We start from the raw sequence: 27,533 nt of genomic DNA, 5'->3' as shown, positions 1-27,533 counted from the left end.
TCACTGTATTAGCTGATGTTTGTTGGCTACTAATGTCAAGGCCTAGTGATAGTCTAGGGCTACATTCCAGACTTAGGTCTACTTCTCCTTTTCCACTATTACCCTGAGATCTTTCTGGAGTTATGTTTCCCTGGGAGGTATATTTTTTAATGGTACCGGTCTGAGTCCCTTTAGGCCCACTTCCTTTTGCATTTTTATTTTTCATTCTTCTATGAGTCTTATTCTTCTTTATAGGCTCGGGGTTATGGAGAGACTATTATTAATAAACGAATCGCACCTTATCCACTCACTTGGTTTTCACACTTTTCTTTCGTTTACCCTCTTCTCTTTTCCACTCCTTTACATTCCCCTGTCAGGGGGGGTCCCCTTTTTACTCTCATACACTTCTTCCCCTAAACAGTTTACAACAGGGGACCATATTTATCAAGTGTCGACCAAAGTCACTCACCCTCCTCGTGTCACTCTTCCTCTCGTGACCCGGCTAGGAGCTCTCTTCCACTGTTGTTCGGCTGGGCAGTGTGTACATTTAGGGGGCTCCCAAGTGTATCATCCGCCTTTGTCTCTCCAATCCCCTAGTGCCTCTCCTCCTTCACAGGCAGGGCTCCAAGCAGTGGGCCAGTCAGCAGGACGCCGGACAGTGGGCCACTAAGTATGACTCCATATAGTTGACCAGCCGTCAGGTCTTCGGCTAATAAGCCGGCAAACAGATCTCCGGGTAGGGACCGACCACCAGGACTCCGAGCTCTGGGTTTAGCATACAGAGCTGCAAACCGTGAGCTAGCTAGCAGGGCACCGGATAGTCAGCCGGCAAACAATGGTCCGAGTATTGGACCGGCAACAGGGCTCCAATTAGTGAGCCTGTAAGTCGGGCAGCTGCTCTCCTTCCGCACCAAACACCGGCCGGCTTCCTGGTCTCCCAGCGGTGCTTAGCGGCTGACCACGTGGCCACACCGCTCCTCCACGTCTCCCAGAAGCCAGACACGCCTTCACCATCGAGCACCGCAGCCGAACCCCTTCTCCCAGATCAGCTCTCCCACAGCGCTTCAGTCTATCCAAAGGGGACCACCATGCTGCAGTAAATTTTCCCACTATGCTTCCCCGTTACAGGTAGGGGTTTGGGGAGGTCGGGTGGAGGAGCTTGTCCGAGAGCTCCTACATCGGGCTCTCCTCAGCCGCCATGGTTAGGCTCCGCCCCCGCCAACATGTGTGACCTTGCCGATTGAGGGATCTGATGCCTGAATGGATCCATAGAGATCAGGTGGGCTTCGTACCAGGGAGAGAAGGTAGAGATAACGGCTTGAGAACCCTGATGCTTATACAGAAGAGTAGAAAAGGGAAAGACCCGGTGGTGCTCTTGTCGATTGACGCAGAGAAGGCATTCGATAGAGTGGACTGGGGCTTCATGATGGATAATTTAAAAGTGCTGGGGATAGGCGATAGAATGCGAGAGTGGATAAGCAAATTATATAGTGAGCCTACTGCAATCATCACGGTAAACGGGGAGAGATCAGAACCCATTGGAATGTCTAATGGGACAAGACAGGGCTGTCCACTGTCCCCTCTGCTATATGTATTGTCACTCGAACCTCTGTTGTCAATAATAAGAAATAGTGGATCGGTAAAGGGAATACAGATAGAATCCACAGAACATAGAGTAGCGGCCTTTGCGGACGACTTATTGTTCTATGTGGGGAATCCTCGAATAACTCTCCCAAATATAATGAAGATTCTGAAGGAGTACGGTGAACTTTCAAACTTAAAAATTAATCCAACGAAAACAGAGATCCTGAATATTAATATATCAAAGAATGAAAAAGAAAAACTACAAAAAGAATTCCCCTTTATATGGAGAGAAAAAGAGATAAAGTATCTAGGAATAAAGCTTACTGCCTCACTCAAGAACTTGTATAGATTAAACTATATATCTTTGATAAATGAGATCAGGGAAGATTTAAAAAGATTAGAAGGAGGAAACCCAGCCTGGATAGGACGTATAAACCTGGTCAAAACGGTAATTATGCCTAAAATACTGTATAGATTTCAAATGGTACCAATTAAAATTCCAGAGGCCTTCTTTAAGATAATGAAAAGAATGTTAACAAAATATATATGGAGGAATAAGAAACCTAGAATAGCATATGAAACATTGAGTAGGACTAAAGAGAAAGGGGGAATGGGTCTACCAGATGTCAAGAGATATTATAGAGCAGTGGTTTTGGCAAGAATATATGACTGGACATTTAACCATAAGGGGAAAAGTTGGGTAACAATTGAAAATGATCTTAGTGGCACTAGACTGAGTCAGATGATATGGGTCCCAACACAGTTTAGGGGAATTAAAGAAAGCACAAGTATGTACACATTAAATGTTTTTAGGATATGGGACACTTTACACAAAAATATGAAATGGGAATTCAATTCTATATTAATGCCTCTTACAAATACTGAGTACTTTCCCCCGGGAAAGAATAAGATATCAGGGAGATGGTTTAGAAAGGAGGACACCCAACTGAGTGATGTCTTGGTGGAAGGGGAACTGAGATCACTTAAAGATTTAATAGAGAAGAAGGGAGATATTTTTATTAGAATAGATGAGTGGAAGTATCATCAATTGAAATGTTTTATTGGAAATTTACCGAAACCCCTGAGAATAAAACAGGAGTGGAATATGTTTGAAAGGTTGTTGGGGACACGAGGTGATGGGAAACACGGTATTTCAAAAGTGTATAGAATACTCACAGAATTAGACATAAACACAAAGTTAACTTTTATTACAAAATGGGAAAGGGACATGGGAGTTGAGTTCGACGAAGATAGACAAAGAAAGATGTTTAGATTGATACACGATAATGTTAGTATGAGAGAGGTTGAGGTTAATTACAAGTGTATGACACGATGGCACATTACACCGAGTGTAGAGCATAAGATGAATGGGGAAAACTCAAATAAGTGTTGGAGAGGATGTGGAGAGATTGGCACGGCGTTTCACATATGGTGGGAATGTCCGAAAATTCAGGCCTTTTGGAAGATAATAGTTAAACTGATTGAGGAAATAACCGAAATTGACATAGGGTTAGACCCAACGACGTGTCTCCTACACAAGGTAGAGACATCTGTAAATAAACATAAAGATTCAGGTATTTGGTACTTCTTGAATGCAGCGAAAGGGCTGATACCCAAGTTTTGGAGAAGAGCCGAGGTACCGAAGGAGGAAGACTGGATTAACAGAGTGGACCAGATTGGTAGAATGGAAAAATCATACCATATGCATGAAGATAGGATGGGAGTGTATTCTAGGAGATGGGAAAAGTGGGAAAGAGCAAGATTGAAGGAGAAATATAAGAAAATATAAACTAAGAGGTTAACAATAAAATGGATAAGCCTTATTAGATCAGAATGGATTGGAGTCTGCAGAGGGAAGAGGGGGGATGAGGGGCGGGAAGGGGAGATAGTGGGATGGGAAAGAAAAGAGATCTTTTTAATAAGGGAAAGATAGAAATGTTATAAATGTTTATTTGTATTGAGAATTTTTTTCCCTGTTTTGGGACTTTTGTATTAATATGAAAAATTTAATAAATATTTAAATTAAAAAAAAAAAAAAAAAAAAAAAAAAACTGGAATCTTTTAGGTGGGGGGGAAGTAAAAATAAAAAAAAAAATTAATCTGGTTGCATAAGTGTGCACACCCTTACACTAATCCTTTGTTGAAGCACCTTTTGATGTGATTCCAGCACTCAGTCTTTTTGGGGAGGAGTCTATCAGCATGGCACATCCTGACTTCAAAATATTTGCCCACTCTTCCTTGCAAAAACACTCCAAATCTGTCAGATTGCATATCATCTCCTGCGCACAGCTCTCTTCAGATCACCCCATAGATGTTCGATGGGATTCAGGTCTGGACTCTGCCTGGGCCATTCCAAAACTTTCATCTTCTGGTGAAGCCATTCCTTTGTTGATTTGGATGTATGCTTTGGGTCGTTTGTCATGTTGAAAGATGAAGTTCCTTTTCATGTTCAGCTTTCTAGCAGAAGCCTGAAGGTTTTGTGCCAATATTGACTGGTATTTGGAACTGCTCATAATTCCCTCCACCTTGACTAAGGCCCCAGTTCCAGGTGAAGAAACGGCCCCAAAGCATGATGTTGCCACCACCATGCTTCACGGTGGGTATGGTGTTCTTTTGGTGATGTGCAGATTTGTTTTTGCGCCAAATATATTTTTTGGAATTATGGCCAAAATGTTCAACCTTGGTTTCATCAGACCATAACACATTTTCAAACATGCTTTTGGGAGACTTCAGATGTGTTTTTGCAAAATTTAGCAGGGCTTGGTTTTTTTTTTTTGTAAGAAAAGGCTTCTTTCTTGCCACTCTACCCCATAGCCCAGACATATGAAGAATACAGGAGAGTGTTGTCACATGGACCACACAGCCAGTACTTGCCCGATATTCCTGGATCTCCTTTTCTGTTGCTGTAGGCCTCTTGGCGGCCTCCCAGACCAGTTTTCTTCTCATCTTTTCATCAATTTTTGAGTGACGTCCAGTTCTTGGTGATGTCACTGTTGCGCCATATTTTCTCCACATGATGATGACTGTCTTCACTGTGTTCCATGTGTGGCAGTGCGGTATCCTGCCACGGTGGAAATCACGATGGAGAACCCATTATTCTCAACCATACAGGTTGAGGGGCTCCAGGCAGTTCTCGTAATGCAGAGGAAACGGGTTTATAAGTTTCCTCTTTGGTTTGTAAAGCCTGTTTTGGGACCTGTAGCCTAAGAGATTTGGGAGGGAGGAAATCAATCCTGGGCCCATGTTTTAAGAGCAGCCAGCGCGCTGATTGCACAGGTGTGTGCAGGCCTTTTTGTGGAGGCCAGGCCATGATTCTGGGCTCCACCCTGGCAGACAGGAGTCAGGAGGGCTCCATCCTGGCAGACGGGAGATCTCTGCCTTGGAATCGGGAGGTCTTCACCAAGGAGAGGTGGAAGCCAGACTAGCTGTGTGCAAAAACAACCTTTTGGATTCTGTAGGAGACTGACATAAAGCGGTATCCCTGAGAGAGCCAGAAGGCTGAATGTTGTTTAATTTGTTTGTTGGTGGATACCCCTGCGTGGGAAGCATTTATGGAACTTTTTCTTTTAAAAAAATTGGGCAAAAAGGCCTTTAAAAAGAAGCAAGTTGCTGTTTGCTTTTGAAAAGAAAAGCTCTACCAAAGAAGCGAGTTCCCACACATGGTATATCAAATATCTTGTAAATTCTTTTGTACCCTTCTCCTGACTGATACCTTTTAACAATCAGATCCCTCTGATGCTTTGGAAGCGCTCTGTGGACCATGGCTGTAGGATGCAACTAAGAAAATGTCAGGAAAGACCTACTAGAACTGCTGAATTTTTATTTGGGGTTAATCAGAGGCACTTTAACCTCCCTAGCGGTATGATTATTTCAGATTTTTGGTGCTGAAAGCGGTACCATTATTTTGCATGGAAAAATGTCGTTTTTTTTATTGTAGGCCTGTAATTTTTAGGAATAACTCACTGAAATCTGTCTGAACAAGAGTCTAGTAAACATCCCGGGTAGGATAAAATTTGAAACAGTCTTGAAACAATTTAATAAATAATCATAAAAAATAATAATATAATAATAATAATACATTTAATTCAATAATATAATCTAACCAAAAACACTGAAATATAGCGCCAAGTTCGCACATCACTGAGCAAAGTCGCAGATACGTTTTCAGTGTCTGATGAGGAATTTCCCCCACGAATCATTATCACTCAATTCTGCAAGTGGTTCTGATTTGCTATCGCTGTTCTCTAGCCGGTCTAAACCTGCTTTTGACCTAAAGGGACGCTATTTGGACGCCATGGACGTTTCTCAGTTTCCAGGCAGAAAGAACAGACAAAATGCAGGCAGGGCGCCGGACAAAGCACTCGGGACACAATGTATGTGAAATGGTTTGAAACAGCAATGTTTTACTATGAAAAATTTGTTTTGAAAAAAATTACATTTTTTTAAATTTTCAAATTTCCCGCCGCCGGCAGCGCTCGTACCTCCCGACATCACAGGGACCGGAACACGGAAGCCGGATGCGGCATCGGCCGGAGGAGATGGCCGGGGACGCTGCAGGGGACACATCGCGGGAGCGAAGGACAAGGTAAGCTCTGCAGGGACTCCCTATGCAGCGCCGCATGGTAAACCCGAGTGTAGCTCGGGGGGGTTACCGCTTTTGACACTGACATTTTACCCCGAGCTACACTCGGGAATACCGCCAGGGAGGTTAAATGATGGCAGGTGTGTACTGACTCCTATTTAACATGATTTTGAATGTGATTTATTAATTCTGAACACAGCTACATCCCCAGTTATAAGAGGGTGTGCACACTTATACAACCACATTATTTTAGTTTTTTATGTTACCTTCCCCCAAAGATTTCACTTTGCTTTTAAATTGAGTTGTACAGTTTATAGGTCACATTAAAGTTGGAAAGTTCTGAAATGATTTATCTTTGTCTCATTTTTTTTTTACTTCACAGAAACCCAACATTTTAACAGGGGTGTGTAGACTTCTTATATCCATTGTACATGCATCGGCCACTTTATTAGGTACACCTTGCTAGTACCTGGTTGGACCCCCTTTTGCCTTCAGAACTGCCTTAATTCTTTGTGGCATAGATTCAACAAGGTGTTGGAAACATTTCTCAGAGATTTTGGTCCATATTGACATGACAGCATCAAGCAGTGGATGCAGATTTGTTGGCTGCACATCCATGAACTGTTGATACAAGACAGGATGGATCCATGCTTTCATGTTGTTTCCACCAAGTTCTGACCCTACCATCTGAATGTTGCAGCTGAAATCAAGACACATCAGATCAGGCAATGTTTTTCCAATCTTCTATTGTCCGATGTTGGTGAGCCATTGTGAATTGTAGCCTCCGTTTCCGGTTCATAGCTGACCAGTGTGGCACCCGGTGTGGTCTTCTGCTGCTGTAGTCCAACTGTTTTAAGACTTGACATGTGCATTCAGAGATGGTATTCTGCACACCTTGGTTGTAACGAGTAGTCATTTGAGTTACTGTTGCCTTTCCATCATCTGTTACCAGTCTGCCCATTCTCCTCTGTCCTCTGACATCAATAAGGCATTTTCGTCCACACAACTGCCACTCGCTGGATATTTTCTCTTTACTGGACCATTCTCTGTAAACTCTAGAGATGATTGTGTGTGAAAATCCCAGTAGATCAGCAGCCCGTCTGACACCAACAGCCATGCCACTTTCAGAGTCACTTAAATCCCCTTTCTTCCTCATTCTGATGCTCAGTTTGAACTTTAGCAAGTCGTCTTCACCACGTCTAGATGCCCAAATGCATTGAGTTGCTGCCATGTGATTGGCTGAATAGCAATTTGTGTTACCAAGCAATTGAAAAGGTGTACCTAATAAAGTGGCCGGTGAGTGTATGTCATGTTGGAGTTCACCCATAGATTCTCTGATAATGTTTTTCCATTTTCTAATTGAATTTGTGAGTTGGTGTTTGTCATGTTCCAGGTCACCTTGTTTCCATGTGTCTCTGAAGAATATAGCGTAGGGGAGATGTTAAGTGTTGTAAGCTGCTCCAGAGATAATTATCAGGCAGAGATCGGAGAGGTGCGACTATACCTTACAATATAGCAGCATTGTAGCGTGATAGAGAATTCAATTACGGCTTGTGAAAGGTTTCCGAGAATGGAAATCTGTTCGTGTTTCTGACTCACTAGCTCTGTCCTGAGGGGACGTCAGGGTGTATTTTCTAGAAATATTTACACTGTTTACTTGCTTTGCCATTTACCTGGATGCACATAGTACAGATATCTTAGACCTGGAATAGACCAGCGTACAGGTGAAACTCAAAATATTAGAATATCGTGCAAAAGTTCATTATTTCAGTAATGCAACTTAAAAGGTGAAACTAATATATGAGATAGACTCATTACATGCAAAGCAAGATAGTTCAAGCCGTGATTTGTCATCATTGTGATGATTATGGCTTACAGCTCATGAAAACCCCAAATCCACAATCTCAGAAAATGAGAATATTCCATGCAATCAATAAAACAAGGATTGTACATAGAACAATATCGGACCTCTGAAAGGTATAAGCATGCATATGTACTCAGTACTTGGTTTGGGCCCCTTTTGCAGCAGTTACTGCCTCAATGTGGTGTGGCATGGAAGCTATCAGCCTGTGGCACTGCTGAGGTGTTATGGAAGACCAGGATGCTTCAATAGCGGCCTTCAGCTATTCTGCATTGTTCGGTCTCATGTCTCTCATCTTTCTCTTGGCAATGCCCCATAGATTTTCTATGGGGTTGAGGTCAGGTGAGTTTGCTGGCCAATCAAGCACAGTGGCGACCACCAGTGATCGGATATAACTCTCTTCACTGCTTTCCTGACCAGTCTTGGGTTCACTTTGCATTGTGACATCAAACTGGAACTCTTCAAGACCCTGTGATGGACGCATGACAGGAGTTTTGTATACGTAATTGGAGGCTTTAGGTAGATTAAAGAAAATAAAAATAACATTATGGGGGGTGATGTAGGAAAAGATTTTCTCCCCCTGGAACTTTATTGCTGTTCCAATGTTTTTGCATTTGCCCAGGCATTCACTTGTCAGTCTTGTTTTCTAGATGTTTTTTGCAGTTTAAGCATTTTGAAACATTTGTTAACTTGCCTGGGGCTCGTCCACATGTGTAAGTTTTCCATTACTTAAATACCTGATTGCAAAGGCATGCCTTCGAAGAAATTCTAATTATGTGGCTGCAGTTCAGTGCATTTTTTAAAAAATAGAATATGCTGCATTTTTGTGCATTCACGGCGTCCAAGAGCATCACAGTCATGCTGCATATGCATACGTATGAAAGGTCCTTGAGATCAACTGAAGAATAAAACACAAAAAAATGGATAGGCTCTTTGTCAGCCAGTCTGGTAACTGCCCCATAGGTTGCTGCTCTGTGTCTTTCACCCCTCCTTTGTACATCACATAGGCCACACCTCTGAGTCTATAGTCTGTGTTCTGTGTGCCCCATAGGTCATCGCTCCTCTGCCTACCCATTGAGCTTAGGGGTAATGCGCCCAGAGGTCCTGAAACTTTCAATAAAAGGGCCATTTGCCTTCAGAATTCAGGGGGTCCACACTGTAGCCAATAGGTGCAGAAAATGATCCAGTGTTGGTGGAAGTAAGCAATCCTCCTGGCTTGTGGTGAGTTGGAATAAAAATATGCGCCAAGGTTGGTGGTCAAGTGGAAGTTAAAATGACTTAGTGTCTGTGATTAGTAGAAGAGGAATATCCCATCATTGGTACCAGTGCATGGAACATTGCCTCATTTTTGGTAATGGTGGTAGGAATGGTGCCCCATTGTTGTTTTCAGTTGGAGGAACAGTTCTCCATCTCTGGTATCAATTGGAGCAATAATGACCCATGATTGGTGTCCGTTGGCGAAATAGTTCCTCATCATTGGTGGCAATGGAAGGAATTGTGCCTCATCTTTGGAGTTGGTGGAAAGAATAGTGCCCCGTCATTGTTGTCAATGGGAGGACTAATGCCCCAAGGGCAGGTTAAAGGCAAATGAAGGGCTGCAAATGGCTGGAGAGCGGTATTGTGGGGACCACTCACTATTTTATCCCCTCCTTTGTCTGGCCCATTGGCCACCCCTCTGTGCATTCTTTTTTTAACTTTTTTTTGTTTCTTACTATAGCAATGTCTGTATTGCTATACTGAGATCATTTCATTGGTAATAACTCAAATCTGAAGCGTTACTTTAACCGCATTTTATCCTTTTCCCCATAAAAGTGTTAATTTATTGAAATATTGTATAAGTGTGGAATCTGTAATTTTCACATAAAATGAATATTTAACTATTGTAAACCTATTTTTGTAATAAATCAGTATTTTATCTCATGAATTTTTATTTTGTCTCTGCCCCAAATGACTCCTTTATGAACAGTAGACACCTTCAGCGTTCAGCAAATTAAATTTAAGGTACAAAAAAATGGAAATAATGTGCATGCAGTTAATTCAGTTGATGCAATAAATTGTCTTAAACATTAGCAAATAAGACCTGGGTAAAAGTAATCCACGTGGTATGTTTTTTTTTTTTGTGGATTGACCCTTCGATCTTTAAATTCAACTTCTGGGGATTTTAAAATTGTCCCTTGCAGCCGGGCTGTGTCTTTACAGCAACGGTTAACTGATGGTTTCATGTAGGGGAGAGTAAAAGCACTTTAACTTGCCTGGTCCTCCACTCTGCCAGCAGAAGGCACTCCTCCATGCTCCAGTGGTGATCTGTCCCTTGGTGTCATCACTATGGACCCTGCAGTGATTTTGATGATGTCAGAACCTTAGACCAGGGGTCTCTAAACTATGGCCCTCCAGGTGTTGAGGAACTGCAAGTCCCATGAAGGCCTTGAAAGACTCTGACAGCCACAGGCAAGACTCCCAGAGGCAGAGGCATGATGCTGTACTTCAACAGCTGAGGACCATTGTTTGGAGACCCCTGCCTTAGACTGATTGAGCATGAGGGAGAAGACACTGCAAGGACCAGACTGGCAGCACGGAGGAGGTAAGTAGTTCTTTTTTTCTATGTCCCCTAGGCCTAAACAAGCAAATAAACACTGCAGTGCGGGTGCATTCTTGCTCTTCTCGTAGTCTGATCAGATGAAAGGGATAGTGTGGTATAAATGAAACCTCTTTGTGTTTTTCAGAGTCGCCTTAAGGAGGCTGTACAGCTTCTGGAGGATTATAAACATGGAACACTGCCCCCTGGAGTCTCCAATACAGAGGTAGGTCCGTGAACTGTGGTTATGTATATATCTGTTCAGATGTATTCGACTCTTGGCGATTCTATTGGCCAGTTCTCTGTACTCCATGTCTGATATACTTGGGAGTCGTTTCCATACAATTTATTTGGTGAGTTTGTACAAGGTGGGTCACCAGATCTTTTCTGAACCCTCCCCAATTGCTCAGGGATTGGACTGGCATCCAGAATGTGAGCATGCATGTGCATAGCCAGTTGTACTCACTGCGGGAACTAGTTTCAAATGCTAAGGGCATTAGAAGTGCATCCACTTGAAAAAAACTTTCTTTTTCTTTAGGGTTTCCTGGCCCACTTGAACCACAACACAGTTACCCTCACAGAGTTTGTTCAGCATCAGCAGTCAGAACAAAAATTTATTCAGTCTCCTGGCTTCCACATGCAATGCTACTGATCATATCTCAGACCCAGGTCCCTTCTTGGTTCTTCTAACTCTGGGCAGACCGTCCAGCAGCTCCCCTGCTACACTGGTGCACCTTCTCCTGGGTGAAGCCCTGAGCCCCAGTCATTTCTCCAACCATAAGGGCTTGTCCAGAGCCGGTAGCTGATTGTCAACAAAATGTGGCTGTAGTGTTGTCACCCAAGACTCTACAAAGCCTCTGGGCTTCAGGACCCAGGACTTGCCAAGCTTTGACTCTGACGAGCTTGTTTTCTTTCTTCCAAGCATATATCTTAGAGCCCCTTCACCTTGTGTCAGTGATTCCTTACACGCCAAACTGCATTCCAATTGCCTTTTTCACCGTGACCTAGTGCTAGCCTGTCATAACACATACAAGGGACAATTTATCTACCAGTATATCTTTGGAGTGTGGGAGGAAACCAAAGTACCCAGAAGACACGCTCACAAACACTGGGAGAACATGTAAACTCCTTGCAGAAAGTGTACTGGCCGAGATTCGAAATAAGAACCCCTATGCTACAAGGCAGAAGTGCTTACCACTAAGCTGCTGTGCTCTCTTGATTCTTGGGTACCAATACATTATAAACATGGAACACTGCCTTCCAATGAAGAAGTGAGACTGTGAATCAAGGTAAAACTACACTACATTTATAAAGACATACACTTTTGTCAAGCCTGTTAATAATGGAGATCTAGCCTTTTAACTCACAGTGAGGCTTTGTGCATATGTGCAGCTAGGGGGCAGTAAAACCAGGCCATTGAGCAGTGGCCCCCCCCCACAACTGTCTGCCTGAACCTGGGCATGCAACTGCTCAGAGCCGTACACATCCTGTGGCAAAAATTAAACCACATGCTGCATTTGCTGGGCATTCCTGCCACTGAACACAACCAATTCAAGTTTATTGGACGTCCTTGCAACCACGATTTTGGCATGGTAGTGCAGCACTTACAGGGTTAAATAAGGTGGTGAGAGAGTGGTGTTGCCTGTCAAATGCCCTCTTAAAATCGATCCAATGCAGATTTAGCTTCAGAGGGCACTTCACGTATGAATGAGATTCTGCTTTCTGCTGAAGCTGTTTCTAGACATTGTGCTTCCTGTGTCCAGATGTTCAAAATTGAGTGTCCTCAGTCTTCCGGGTTTAGTGTCCTCAGTCCTCCAAGTTGAGCATGCTGTATCCCCTGTCTTCCAGGTTAATTGTCCTCAGTCTTCTGGGTTTAGCTTCCTCAGTCCTAAGTCTTCCAAGCTGTGAATGTCCTGTGTCCTCTATCTTCCATATTATGTGTCCTCAGTCTTCTGGGTTTAATTTTCTCAGTCCTCCAAGTTGAGCATCCTGTATCCTCTGTCTTCCAGGTTAAGTGTCCTCAGTCTTCAGGGTTTAGTTTTTTCAGTCCTCAGTGTTCCAAACTGAATGTCATGTGTCCTCTATCTTCCAGGTTTTGTGTCCTCAGACTTCAGGGTTTAGTTTTTTCAGTCCTCCAGGTTGAGCATCCTGTAGCCTCTGTCTTTCAGGTTATGTGCCCTCAGTCTTCTGGATTTAGCTTCCTCAGTCTTCTGGATTTAGCTTCCTCAGCCCACAGTTTTCCAGCTGAATGCCCTGTGTCCTCTGTCTTCGGGGTTATGTGTCCTCAGTCTTCTGGGTTCAGTTTCCTTAATCCTTTGTCTTCCCAGCTGAGTGTTCTCAGTCTTTCAAGTTTAATGTCCTGTATCCTCTATTATCTGGGTTATGTGTCCTCAATCTTCTGGGTTTAGTTTTCTCAGTCCTCAGTCTTCCAAGCTGAAGGTCCTCTGTCCTCTGGGTTTTGTGTCCTCAGTCTTCTGGGTTTAGCTTCCTCAGTCTTCCAAGCTGAATGTCCTGTGCCCTATATCTTCCTGGTTATGTGTCCTCAGTCTTCTGGGTTTAGTTTCATTAGTTCTTAGTCTTCCCAGCTGAGTGTTCTCAGTCTTTCAAGTTGAATGTCCTGTGTCCTCTATCATCTGGGTTATGTGTCCTCAGTCTTCTGGGTTTAGTTTTCTCAGTCCTCAGTCTTCCAAGCTGAACGTCCTCTGTGTTCTGGGTTATGTGTCCTCAGTCTTCTGGGTTTAGTTTCCTTAGTCCTTAGTCTTCCTAGCTGAGTGTTCTCAGTCCTCAGTCTTTAAAGTTTAGTGTCCTCAGTCTTCTGAGTTGAACGTCCTTAGTTTTCCAGGTTAAAATGTAACTCCACTTTTGTTGAAAAAAAAACATTTCCCTCTGTTTTTTGTGCATTGCAGGGATTTTAACAAACTTTGTTGCAGATTCCTACCTTCTGTAATTCTTAAGAAATAACTGTTTGTTTCTATGTGTCCATGTGCAGAATTAATGTGAATGGGAGTGATTTTAATTGTCAATCAGCTGCTGCACCTGCAGGGCTCTAATGAGGAAAGTGTCAGGGTCTGCACCGCTTTAGATGTGATTTCCCTTTGGGAGTATCTCACCAAAAAGCATATTTCTATTGCAGGGGATGCTCAAAATCTGGTTTGTATCTTAGTGCAGGCTTCTGGGAAAATCAGTCAGCCAATTACACAAGCAGGAAATTACATTTCTGGGGGGCTTTCTGTACACTATCTGTAGGTTGAAAAGGAAAGGTCATTTTTAATAACATTCAAATACAATAAAACTTGTGTCGCAATTGTATATGCTAGTTTTTTTTTTTGTTTTCTTTTTGTTCCCACGAAAGTGGAGTTGCCCTTTAAGTTTCTTCAGTCATTCAGGTATAGTGTCCTCAGTCTTTCCAGTTGTGTCCGTAGTTCTCAGTCTTCTGTCCTCAGTCCTGTGTCTTCCAGGTTGAGTGTCCGCAATCTTTAGCCTTCCAAGTTGTGTTTTTTCAGCCTTTAAGCTGGCCGTACATTATACAATTTTCTTATTCAATAGTTTCACCCCCTTCCTGCCCAGGCCAATTTGTCATCTTACACTTTAAATGACAATTGTGCGGTCATGCAACACTGTACCCATATGAAATTTTTATAATTTTTTTCATACAAATAGAGCTTTTTTTAACCACTTCCACACCGCCCTATAGCAGAAAAACTGCTATAGGGCGGCACAGGTGAAAAAAAATTGCATATATATATATATATATATATACATTTGTAGGGGGCGCGCGTCCTACCTGTGCCGCTATTCGTGGCCTTGGTTGTCAATCACTGGGTCCTGGCCATTGATTTCTCGCCGGCCTCCGGCGATCGCCAAATACCTCTGATGGGGAAGGGACCTGTGTATAAAAAACACAGATCTCTCCCCTGTCAGCTCCTACACACTGCTTTGTATGGCTCTGCATAGCAGAGCCATACAATGCAGTGTGCTTACGGTGGAAAGCACACACACAGCACACTGTAAAACAGCACACAGTTAACCCTTTGATCGCCCCACATGTTAACCCCTTCCTGCCCAGTGCCATTAGTACAGTGTCGATGCTTTTTATTAGCACTGATCACTGTATTGGTGTCACTGGGATGCCAGTGACATCAAGTCAGTTCCCCCCCAGTGTCATAATGCCCGCCACAGTCGCGCTATAAGTTGCTGATCGCCGCCATTACTAGTAAAAAAAAAGAATTCCAATATCTATACTGCCATTTGTAAATGCTATAACTTTCACGTAAACCAATTAATTTACACGTATTGGGATTTTGTTTAGCAAAGACACGGAGCAGAATACATTTTGACCTAAATTTATGACGAAATTAGATTTTTTAAATTTTTGGACATGTTTCATAGCAAAAAAAAGTCAAAAATATTGTGTTTTTTTTTCAAAATTGTCAGCATTTTTTGTTTATAGCACAAAAAATAAAAACCGAAGAGGAGATCAAATACCACCGAAAGCTCTATTTCTGGGGAATAAAGGACGTAAATTTTATTGGGTGCAGTGTTGCATCACTGCGCAATTGTAAGTTAAAGTAACGCAGTGTCGTATTGCAAAAAATGGCCTGGTCAGGGGGGGTAAATCTTCTGGAGGGCAAGTGGTTAATCACCACTGGAGTTTTTATTTTTTTGCTTAATACACAAAAAACACCAAAAAAAGAAAAAAAAAAAACTTTCCCTAGTATAATTTTTGGGGAAAATTAAGAAATTAAAAAATTTGTTTTTTTTGTGACCAATCACAAGTGAAGTACAGCGTCGTCATATAACTGGTGTGGCGGTGATCAGGGACACTGACTGGTGACAGTATGTAAAAATAATGTGTGCAGTGTTCTTCAGCGCAATTAATCACAACCTTTTATCTCACACCATATGATATATTGCTGCTGACACCATATGCGTTCCCACATATACTAAAGTTGAATCATAACAAAGTGCCACGCAATGTGATGCTCCTGCGATACAAATGATAAACATTATTACCATACACCATATATATTACATATCGTATAGCCAATATGTCAAGCCCAACATCAAAAGACTTGTCCTTGTAAATATATATATTTATTATTTTTTTCAGGTACTTATATAGTGCTGTCAATTTACGCAGCGCTTTACCTATATATTGTACATTCACATCAGTCCCTAACCCTCAAGGGGTGTACAATCTAAGGTCCCTAACCTACATCCATACATACACATACTAGGGACAATTTAGACAGGATCCAATTCACCTACCAGCACGTCTTTGGAGTGTACCCAGAGGAAACCCACGCAGGCACAGGGAGAACAAGCAAACTCCAGGCAGGTGGTGCCGTGGTTGGGATTCGAACCAACAACCCTAGTACTGCCAGGTGGAAGTGCTAATCATTTAGCCACTGTGCTGCCATAATAAAAACCCTTTTCATTCTATGGTGATCCTCCACTTCTCTACTATGTGCTCATGAACCTCCTATGTGTGCGTTCCTCCACTGTATGTACTCTCACCTCCTTATATGACCTCTTACTTCAGGCCAAATAGTGCTTTTTCCCATTACCCTGGGTCTGTCTAGCCTCCTTCACTCTCCAGCATCCAATCCCCAGTTTATTTCAGTCCAGATCCATCCACTTCAACCACATATGATATATCCTTTTGTCTTTCTCCGAGGTGGAGTAGCAGTTGCTGCCATTTGGATTTAGAGCCCCGTCTGGAGACCTGGTTGTCTCTGTCTGAGACTGTATCCCTGAAAGTTGGTTGTGACAAAGTTATTGGTTCAACGAAAAAATGGAAGACAAGTGTGGGTGTTTGGTGGTGACAACTCGCACTGCAAAGCAGTAAAAGGATCTCTCACAAGGACACCAAAGAAACAAGGATATATAATATGTGATTCAAGGAATGGATCCACCTCTTGATATATCCTTTTTTTGGTGTTCTTGTGAGAGTTTCTTTTACTATTTTGCAGTGTGAGTTGTCACCACCACACACCCACACTTGTGGATTAAAATAAACCCGAGGATTGGCCGCTGGACTGTGCAGGAGGCTAAATATTAATTTAGCGGAGTCATCCATTGTTAAGGACGCAGCGGGCGTACCACTCTTTTAAAGGATAAGTTCACCTTTTAACAAAAAATAATAAATGTACATTTTTTTTTTTTGCAGATAAAAAAATGTGCAGTTATTATTTTTTTTGTGGAGCCTCTAGAGCAGGGGGCTCCCAACTGTGGCCCAAGGGCCGGATATGGCTCTTTGCTACCCTTTATCCAGCTCTTGGGGCACTATTCTTCCCACTGAGACCAACAATGGGGCAGCACTTCTTCCATTGAAACCAGTGATGGTGTACTATTCTTCCCACTGACACCAATGATGGGGCACTATTCTTCCCACTGACACCAATGATAGGGCATTATTCCTCACACTGACACCAATGATGGGGCATTATTCCTCCCACTGACACCAATGATGGGGCACTATTCCTCCCACTAATACCAATGATGGGGCATTATTCCTCCCACTGACACCAATGATGGGGCACTATTCCTCCCACTGATACCAATGATGGGGCACTATTCCTCCCACTGATACCAATGATGGGACACTATTCCTCCCACTGACACCAATGATGAGGCACTATTCTTCCCACTAATACCAATGATGGTGTACTATTCTTCCCACTAATACCGGGGCACTATTCTTCCCAATAATACCAATGATGGGGCACTATTCTTCCCAATAATACCAATGATGGGACACTATTCCTCCCACTGACACCAATGATGGGACACTATTCTTCCCACTAATACCAATGATGGGGCACTATTCCTCCCACTGATACGAATGATGGGGCACTTTTCCTCCCACTGATACCAATGATGGGGCACTATTCCTCCCACTGATACCAATGATGGGGCACTATTCCTCCCACTGATACCAATGATGGGGCACTATTCCTCCCACTGATACCAATGATGGGGCACCATTCCTCCCACTAATACCAATGATGGGGCATTATTCCTCCCACTGACACCAATGATGGGGCACTACTCCTCCCACTAATACCAATGATGGGGCATTATTCCTCACACTGACACCAATGATGGGGCACTATTCCTCCCACTGATACCAATGATGGGGCACTATTCCTCCCACTGATACCAATGATGGGGCACTATTCCTCCCACTAATACCAATGATGGGGCACTATTCCTCCCACTGATACCAATGATGGGGCACTATTCCTCCCACTGACACCAATGATGGAACACTATTCTTCCCACTAATACCAATGATGGGGCACTATTCTTCCCACTGACACCAATGATGGGGCACTATTCTTCCCACTAATACCAATGATGGGGCACTATTCCTCCCACTAATACCAATGATGGGGCACTATTCCTCCCACTGATACCAATGATGGTGTACTATGCTTCCTACTGATACCAATGATGGGGCACTATTCCTCAACTGATACCAATGATACCAATGATGGGGCACTTTTCCTCCCACTGATACCAATGATGGTGTACTATGCTTCCTACTGATACCAATGATGGGGCACTATTCCTCAACTGATACCAATGATGGTGTACTATTCTTCCTACTAATACAAATGATGGGGCACTATTCCACCCACTGACACCAATGATGGGGCACGATTCCTCCCACTGATACCAATGATGGTGTACTATGCTTCCTACTGATACCAATGATGGGACACTATTCCTCCCACTGACACCAATGATGAGACACTATTCCTCCCACTGACACCAATGATGGGGCACTATTCCTCCCACTAATACCAATGATGGTGTACTATTCCCACTGATACCAATGATGGGGCACTATTCTTCCCACTAATACCAATGATGGTGTACTATTCCCACTGATACCAATGATGGGACACTATTCCTCCCACTGACACCAATGATGAGACACTATTCCTCCCACTGATACCAATGATGGGGCACTATTCTTCCCACTAATACCAATGATGGGGCACTATTCCTCCCACTAATACCAATGATGGGGCACTATTCCCACTGATACCAATGATGGGGCACTATTCCTCCCACTAATACCAATGATGGGGCACTATTCCTCCCACTGATACCAATGATGGTGTACTTTTCCTCCCACTAATACCAATGATGGGGCACTATTCCTCCCACTGACACCAATGATGGGACACTATTCCTCCCACTGATACCAATGATGGGCACTATTCCTCCCACTGACACCAATGATGGGGCACGATTCCTCCCACTGATACCAATGATGGGACACTATTCCTCCCACTGACACCAATGATGAGACACTATTCCTCCCACTGATACCAATGATGGGGCACTATTCTTCCCACTAATACCAATGATGGGGCACTATTCCTCCCACTAATACCAATGATGGGGCACTATTCCTCCCACTGATACCAATGATGGGGCACTATTCCCACTGATACCAATGATGGGGCACTATTCCTCCCACTGATACCAATGATGGGGCACTATTCCTCCCACTGATACCAATGATGGGGCATTATTCCTCCCACTAATACCAATGATGGGGCACTATTCCTCCCACTAATACCAATGATGGGGCACTATTCCTCCCACTAATACCAATGATGGTGCACTATTCCTCCCACTAATACCAATGATGGGGCACTATTCCTCCCACTAATACCAATGATGGGGCACTATTCCTCCCACTGATACCAATGATGGTGTACTTTTCCTCCCACTAATACCAATGATGGGGCACTATTCCTCCCACTGACACCAATGATGGGACACTATTCTTCCCACTGATACCAATGATGGGGCACTATTCCTCCCACTGACACCAATGATGGGGCACTATTCCTCCCACTGACACCAATGATGGGGCACTATTCCTCCCACTGACACCAATGATGGGGCACTATTCCTCCCACTGACACCAATGATGGGGCACTATTCCTCCCACGGATACCAATGGTGGGGCACTATTCCTCCCACTGATACCAATGGTGGGGCACTATTCTTCTCACTGATACCAATGATGGTGTACTATTCCTCCCACTGATACCAATGATGGTGTACTATTCCTCCCACTGACACCAATGGTGGGGCACTAATTCCTCCCACTGACACCAATGGTGGGGCACTATTCCCACTGATACCAATGATGGGGCACTATTCCTCCCACTGATACCAATGATGGTGTACTATTCTTCTCAATGATACCAATGATGGGGCACTATTCCTCCCACTAATACCAATGATGGTGTACTATTCCTCCCACTGATACCAATGATGGTGTACTATTCTTCCCACTGATACCAATGATGGGGCACTATTCCTCCCACTGATACCAATGATGGTGTACTATTCCTCCCACTGATACCAATGATGGTGTACTATTCTTCCCAATGATACCAATGATGGGGCACTACTCCTCCTACTGACCATCAACCCTGAGGCTATGTTTATTCTCACTGATTCTGGGGCCAGGACATTTTCTATCCTCACAGGCCCTAATCCGGCGCTCCTAAATCCTGAAGGAGCGTATACTGGCCCTTTGTTTGAAAAGTTTGGAGACCTCTGCACTAGAGCATTGCACCAGCGATCAGTAGATCACTGGTGCCATGCAGGTCTCCTGTAGACCTGTCAATATATCTGCTTACTTGTACATCCCATACAGGCAAGCAGATACTTACTGACAGGAAGGCTCAATGAACTACCACAGTTCTGTAGCGCCATGGTAGTTCATGGAAAACTACAAGCCGGACAGCCTCAAAGACTCTCGAAACTTGTAGCTTTCCCATTCAAAGAATACTGTGAATGAGTGACGCGACTGGGTGGGCGGAGCGTTGTTTTAAAATTGTGAGAGCTAGCGGGAAGGAAAAGATCCCCCCGTTATCTGTCACAATGGGGATCTGTGGAGGTGCAGGGGCCGGTCCGATCGTAATATGTTACATACAGAATATTGGTGTAACATGTTTACGAAGGGTGAACTTATCCTTTAACCACTTGCTAAATGCGCTATAGCCGAATGACGACTACAGCGTGGTTACCCAGTTCTGGGAGGGCATCATTTCCTCCCAGAACACGCCCTCCCGCATGCCCCCAGCAACGTGCACCCGGAGATCTCCGTGATCGCTATGTCATATGGACACAGCTGATCACGTGATGAGGTAAAAGGCCAATCAGAGTGGCCTTTTACCCACGTGATCAGCTGTGTCCAATGACACAACAGATCACGGAGTATATACACTTGCCGGTTATTGGCAGCACTTTCCTCACGCTGTCAGTGTGAGGAAAGTACTGCTGATAACTGGCAGCTGTCACAGAGCAGATCGGCACTGATCATCAGGGCACTAATGATCAGTGCCCTGCAGTGCCACCCATAAGTACTGCCCAACAGTTGCACCATCAGTGCCCAGCAGTGCCGCCCGTCAGTGCCCAGCAGTGCCGTCAGTCAGTTCTGCTAGTCAGTGCCACCTGTTGGTGTCGCCCATCAGTGCCGCCTAACAATGACTATCATTGCTGCATATCAGTGCCTCCTCATCAATGCCCCCCCAGTGCTGCCTCATCAGTGCTGCCTATCCGTGCCGCCTCATCTGTGCCCATCAGTGCTGCCTATCAGTGCAGCCTCATCAACGCACATCCGTGAAGAAGAAAAATTACCTGTTTGCAAAATTTTATAATAGAAACAAAACCTTAAAAAAAAAAAATGTTTTGCTCTTCATTTGTTTATAGTGCAAAAAAATAAAACACCCAGCAGTGATTAAATACCACCAAAAGAAAGCTCTATTTTTGTGAAAAAAATGATAAAAATTTCCTATGGGTACAGTGTTGCATGACCGCACAATTGTTATTCAAAGTGCGACAGTGTTTAAAGCTGAAAATTGGCCTGGGCAGGAAGGGGGTGAAAGTGTCCGGTAGGCGAGGGGTTAACAACCAGCTATGCACTGAGAAAAAAAAAATGGCATTTGGGAGCGTTCACCATTTTTTTTTTTCTGCTGGCAGATTGCTCCCTAAAACGCTTTTTTTCTGCTCCTAGAAGTTGAAGCTTCAAAATCACTTCTAGGCTACACTAGTGTGCACGGCCACATAGGATAACACTGTTTGTTTCTAGAGGCAGAAAAGAAAAAACATTCAAAGTTCTCATTCACACGGGATGTTTTTACAGCGGCGGCTGTTTTTTTGCTTTTGACGTCTTTTTCTACAGCCTGTAAACCCCCAGCATGTTCTCCTATGTGTCCATACACACACAGACTGGAATCAACATTTTTTGGTTGGAAAAAAAAACAGAACTAGTGGGTTTCTAGAGGAGTTTTTTAGCTGGAAAAATGTGGTAAATCGTGGTAAACCAGCATTTTCGGAAATTTTTTGACCAATAAAATTTTTTTTTATGTAAAAACAAAAAAAATGCTGAAAAACGCCACTAAACGCTAATGCAAAAACGCTAAAGAACAGCTAACCGTCCATCTTTCGCGAGAAATTCGGGAGTTGGGCAATCAGACGAACGATCTTGAAGATAAAATGGACGCTGTGGCCGCGGTCAGCTCAGAGAATTGGCGGACGCGCTGCTCCGGCTTTTAACATGATTTTACACCGCTAACGTTACCAGCGTCACCCCCCCCCCCCCAGTGTGCATGGAGCCAAAGCAGCTGCTAGGAGCTTATCATGGGGCTAGTGTGCATGGAGCCTAAAATAATGGACTAATATGTGAAAACGCATATATGTGCGGCATCTGGCGGGGAGCTACAGTAGCGTGATTTGGGGGCTTGGAAAGATTAAAAAAACAAAAAAATATATATAATATAAAATATACAATTTGCAGCCACAGGGACCAGTAATATTATTCCCAGCTGCCTATTCATTCCCTCTTTGATCCGATCCATTTTCATTGACATGAAGAACAGCAAATGTCAAACAATCAGACCGATCCTTGTATGACAACCTATAGAGCTCCAATATGATCAGATCGATCCTTGTATGACAACCTATAGAGCTCCAATATGATCAGATCGATCCTTGTATGACAACCTATAGAGCTCCAATATGATCAGATCGATCCTTGTATGACAACCTATAGAGCTCCAATATGATCAGATCGATCCTTGTATGACAACCTATAGAGCTCCAATACGATCAGATCGATCCTTGTATGACAACCTATAGAGCTCCAAGACGATCACATCGATCCTTGTATGACAACCTATAGAGCTCCAATATGATCAGATCGATCCTTGTATGACAAACTATAGAGCTCCAAGACGATCACATCGATCCTTGTATGACCACCTATAGAGCTCCAATATGATCAGATCGATCCTTGTATGACAACCTATAGAGCTCCAATATGATCAGATCGATCCTTGTATGACAACCTATAGAGCTCCAATATGATCAGATCGATCCTTGTATGAAACACTATAGAGCTCCAATATGATCAGATCGATCCTTGTATGACACACTATAGAGCTCCAATATGATCAGATCGATCCTTGTATGACACACTATAGAGCTCCATAACGATCAGATCGATCCTTGTATGACAACCTATAAAGCTCCAATACGATCAGATCGATCCTTGTATGACAACCTATAGAGCTCCAATACGATCAGATTGATCCTTGTATGACAACCTATAGAGCTCCAAAACGATCAGATCGATCCTTGTATGACAACCTATAGAGCTCCAATACGATCATATTGATCCTTGTATGACAACCTATAGAGCTCCAAAACGATCAGATCGATCCTTGTATGACACACTATAGAGCTCCAATACGATCAGATCGATCCTTGTATGACACACTATAGAGCTCCAAAACGATCACATTGATCCTTGTATGACACACTATAGAGCTCCAAAACGAACACATCGATCCTTGTATGACAACCTATAGAGCTCCAATACGATCAGATCGATCCTCGTATGACACACTATAGAGCTCCAATACGATCAGATCGATCCTTGTATGACACACTATAGAGCTCCAATACGATCAGATCGATCCTTGTATGACGCACTATAGAGCTCCAATACGATCAGATCGATCCTTGTATGACAACCTATAGAGCTCCAAAACGATCAGATCGATCCTCGTATGACACACTATAGAGCTCCAAGACGATCAGATCGATCCTTGTATGACAACCTATAGAGCTCCAAAACGATCAGATCGATCCTTGTATGACACACTATAGAGCTCCAAGAAGATCACATCGATCCTTGTATGACACACTATAGAGCTCCAATACGATCAGATCGATCCTTGTATGACACACTATAGAGCTCCAATACGATCAGATCGATCCTTGTATGACAACCTATAGAGCTCCAATATGATCAGATCGATCCTTGTATGACACACTATAGAGCTCCAAGACGATCACATCGATCCTTGTATGATACACTATAGAGCTCCAAAACGATCAGATCGATCCTTGTATGACACACTATAGAGCTCCAAGACGATCACATCGATCCTTGTATGATACACTATAGAGCTCCAAAACAATCACATCGATCCTTGTATGACACACTATAGAGCTCCAAGACAATCAGATCGATCCTTGTATGACATACTATAGAGCTCCAATACGATCAGATCGATCCTTGTATGACAACCTATAGAGCTCCAATACGATCAGATCGATCCTTGTATGACAACCTATAGAGCTCCAATACGATCAGATCGATCCTTGTATGACACACTATAGAGCTCCAAGACGATCACATCGATCCTTGTATGACAACCTATAGAGCTCCAATACGATCAGATCGATCCTTGTATGACACACTATAGAGCTCCAAGACGATCACATCGATCCTTGTATGACACACTATAGAGCTCCAATACGATCACATCTATCCTTGTATGACACACTATAGAGCTCCAATACGATCAGATCGATCCTTGTATGACAACCTATAGAGCTCCAATACGATCAGATCGATCCTTGTATGACACACTATAGAGCTCCAAGACGATCACATCGATCCTTGTATGACACACTATAGAGCTCCAATACGATCAGATCGATCCTTGTATGACACACTATAGAGCTCCAATACGATCAGATCGATCCTTGTATGACAACCTATAGAGCTCCAATACGATCAGATCGATCCTTGTATGACACACTATAGAGCTCCAAAACTATCAGATCGATCCTTGTATGACACACTATAGAGCTCCAAGACGATCACATCGATCCTTGTATGACACACTATAGAGCTCCAAGACGATCACATTCTTTCTTTCTGTTTTTGTCTGAAGTTCCATAAAGTGCCATTCGGTGCCATTCGTCAGTGTGCTGGCAGATATCGATCTCGTAGCCAGCATGGCCATGTCATCCACCAGCATGGAGCTGTATTGTGCGCACGGTCCATCTCCTCTGTGTTCCGCGCTCGGCCGGTCAGTGTCATGTAAACATGGATGACACACGGCAATACGAGCTCTTTGTTTCCGTCAGGCTCTTTTTGTAAAGAAGTGTTATATTGATGTTGTTTGAAAGCTCCTAAAGTGGTCCTTTCAGTAACTTTAGAAGTCTGCAAGAAAAATTCCTGACATGTCACAATATACAGAAACAGAAGCATTTAAAGCTGCACTTAATTCTGCTTATATTGGACGATGCCTGATCAAAGATGGTGCTGTCCTTCTGGAGAGAAAAGCAGATGAAAGCATTGTCGGGGGGTACTGTGATCTCTGTGAGTGGTTATACATACTTGGAATATCACGTACCTGGTGATGGAGGCCAATGGAGAGAGGGCTTCCCTTGCGGCTAAGTTCCGGACTCCCCTGAGAGTGGGACAGCGGGAGTCAGGCCCAAGGTTGCACAGGTCGCCTGTAGGAGTGCTGGTTGGTGGTCCACTCAGAAGCACAGCTGGTGCACGGAGATAGGTCTGCAGACAGGAGGAGCCTGTGCGTGGTATGCAAGCCCTTCGGGATTTAGATGTTTACTGGGTAGTCGGCTCAAGCCAAGGTCAGGTACCAGGTGGGAATCAGAGCGGAAGTAGTCAGATGGGATAGCCGAGGTCATACACAGCGAGAGAGAGAGTATCCATAAGCCAAGCCGAGGTCAGATCAGGGGTAAGGCAGTGTAGACAGGTCCAGGAGCAAGCCGAGTCGGTATCAGGAAATCACAGTTCACAATCAGAGGAAACGGGAACAAGGCACGGGGAGCTAGAGATCATCCAGCAACTGGAGGAAGTGATGAGCCTACTTATAAAGGCCGTCTGGCACCAAACTTAGGCTGATGTGTGCTTCTGCGGCCATGCAGGGTACTGGCAGAAATGTCAGATCTTCCAGAACTTCTGCCATGGACAGGACCAGGGGCGGACTGACAACTCATGGGGCCCCTGTGTCCTTGCCCAAACTCAAAAAAGCCTATGAAAAAGGTACCAGGGGCATCTCATGGGGCCTCCTACTGACCCTGGGCCCTCGGGCAATGCTCGAGTTTCCAAATGGTCAGTCCTCCCCTGGACAGGACACTGACATGGAAGTGTCACTTTTCTTACTAGGTCACGTTATCGGGTCTTCTGTTATTCTAACAAGCTCAGATGGTCCATTTTGACTTCTCGGCCTAGCATGGATGGCGATCCAAGGGGGGGTTACCACTCAGGGCATTTATGCATGCCAAGGACCTGAGCAGATACAGGCTCTGCCCTTTTTGCATCATCCAAGAGGAACCTGCTCAGCACGTTTTCTGGGAGTGCTCTTTTGCTCAGGACATGTTGAGGGCTTTGGAACCAGAACTAAAGGACTTTGTGCCACAGGAAGCCATCACACACTTTGGTGTGTTGAACAGACTTTTCTGTGGGACTTTTACCCTGCAGGACATCGACGGTGCCTGGCAGGTGCTGTGTTGCTTCAAGACCGCTTTATGGTGCGCCAGGAAGCGCCTCATCCACCAGCGGTAGAGGATGTCCATTGAGGACTGTCCACACTCTGCTCAGAGACTATAACTTGATGGACTTCAAGGATGGAAGAGGACGTCTGAAGATTTCCCCTTCTCCCTACTCTCCCTTGTGTGTCTTTGTCCTTTCAATAAAACTTTGGACTTGTGAACTCCGTATCCCCTCCCACAGCCCTTCTTCCCACCCCCTCATCACACCCGCTGCTTATTTGAATTGTTTTTGTTCATTTGGTAATGTTTTGCATGCTACGGTTATGTTGCGGTGCCATGTAGGATGTGCGGGACAGAGGTCTAACTCAGGCACTGCACATCTGATATTGCGCCGCTAGGTACTCTGGCGGAACCTTCGGGGGCCACAAACAGTCACGGGGGAAGCGGCGTCATACATGACATGATGGTTTGGGGAACTTTTCGTGCCGCACACCATGTTAGGCATCATACCGCTGAGTGAATGTATTTATTGTATGATTGGAACTAGTGGTGCACCAAAATGTAAATTCAAAATGCACTTGGCTGGAAACCGAAACCGAAATGTGCAGTTTTTAAAAATGAATATATATTTTTTATTAAAAAATACACTTTGATTTAAAGAAACATAATACTGTATATACCCCAATTTTTCCTCATAAAAGCAGTACCTGGTGGATTTTAGATCTAGCTTTCGCTATGAAAAGGTTAGGTATTCCTCAGGGTTCACCTATTGCTTGTTTTGCCCCTGTAAGGACACGGAGAAGTTGCTTGAGTTGTACTTTGAGAAGACCAAGAGGCCTGAAATTAAACACGTAATTATTTGCCTGTAAGGGGACCGTCGAGCCCATCAGTTTTCTTAGTATTTGAAATATTTTCGCCCAAAATTGCTGGACCACTGGGCAGGTCCACGTGTGACCACAACCTTAGAAGCCTTGTGGAGAACAACAAGGCACGTAATGGGCAATTCCAGCAGGCACCTTCTACCAGCATGTCAGGACCTTTATCATTGGCCCTCCACTGCTAAGACTTGCTCAGTTTTAATGCAACAGGAGGAGTTG

The 27,533-nt window shown here is 43.9% G+C and overlaps 1 protein-coding gene across 1 annotated transcript in view; it reads left to right on the top strand.

Annotated features, from left to right (window-relative positions):
- The window catches only part of SFXN5 (sideroflexin 5), a 444,072-nt gene that overhangs the window by 83,729 nt on the left and 332,810 nt on the right, over window positions 1-27,533 (top strand). Inside the window, exon 3 of the mRNA XM_089661198.1 lies at window positions 10,730-10,807. Coding sequence (XP_089517324.1) covers window positions 10,730-10,807 — 78 coding nt within the window. The remainder of the gene's footprint in view (window positions 1-10,729; window positions 10,808-27,533) is intronic.

This window comes from Staurois parvus, unplaced genomic scaffold (genome assembly GCF_062004578.1).
Source record: "Staurois parvus isolate SC_StPar_1 unplaced genomic scaffold, SC_StPar_1.0 ptg001325l, whole genome shotgun sequence".
NCBI classification, from domain to species: domain Eukaryota; kingdom Metazoa; phylum Chordata; class Amphibia; order Anura; family Ranidae; genus Staurois; species Staurois parvus.
The sequence above is the reverse complement of the archived record's forward strand: the minus strand, read 5'-3'. Positions and strand labels throughout refer to the sequence as shown.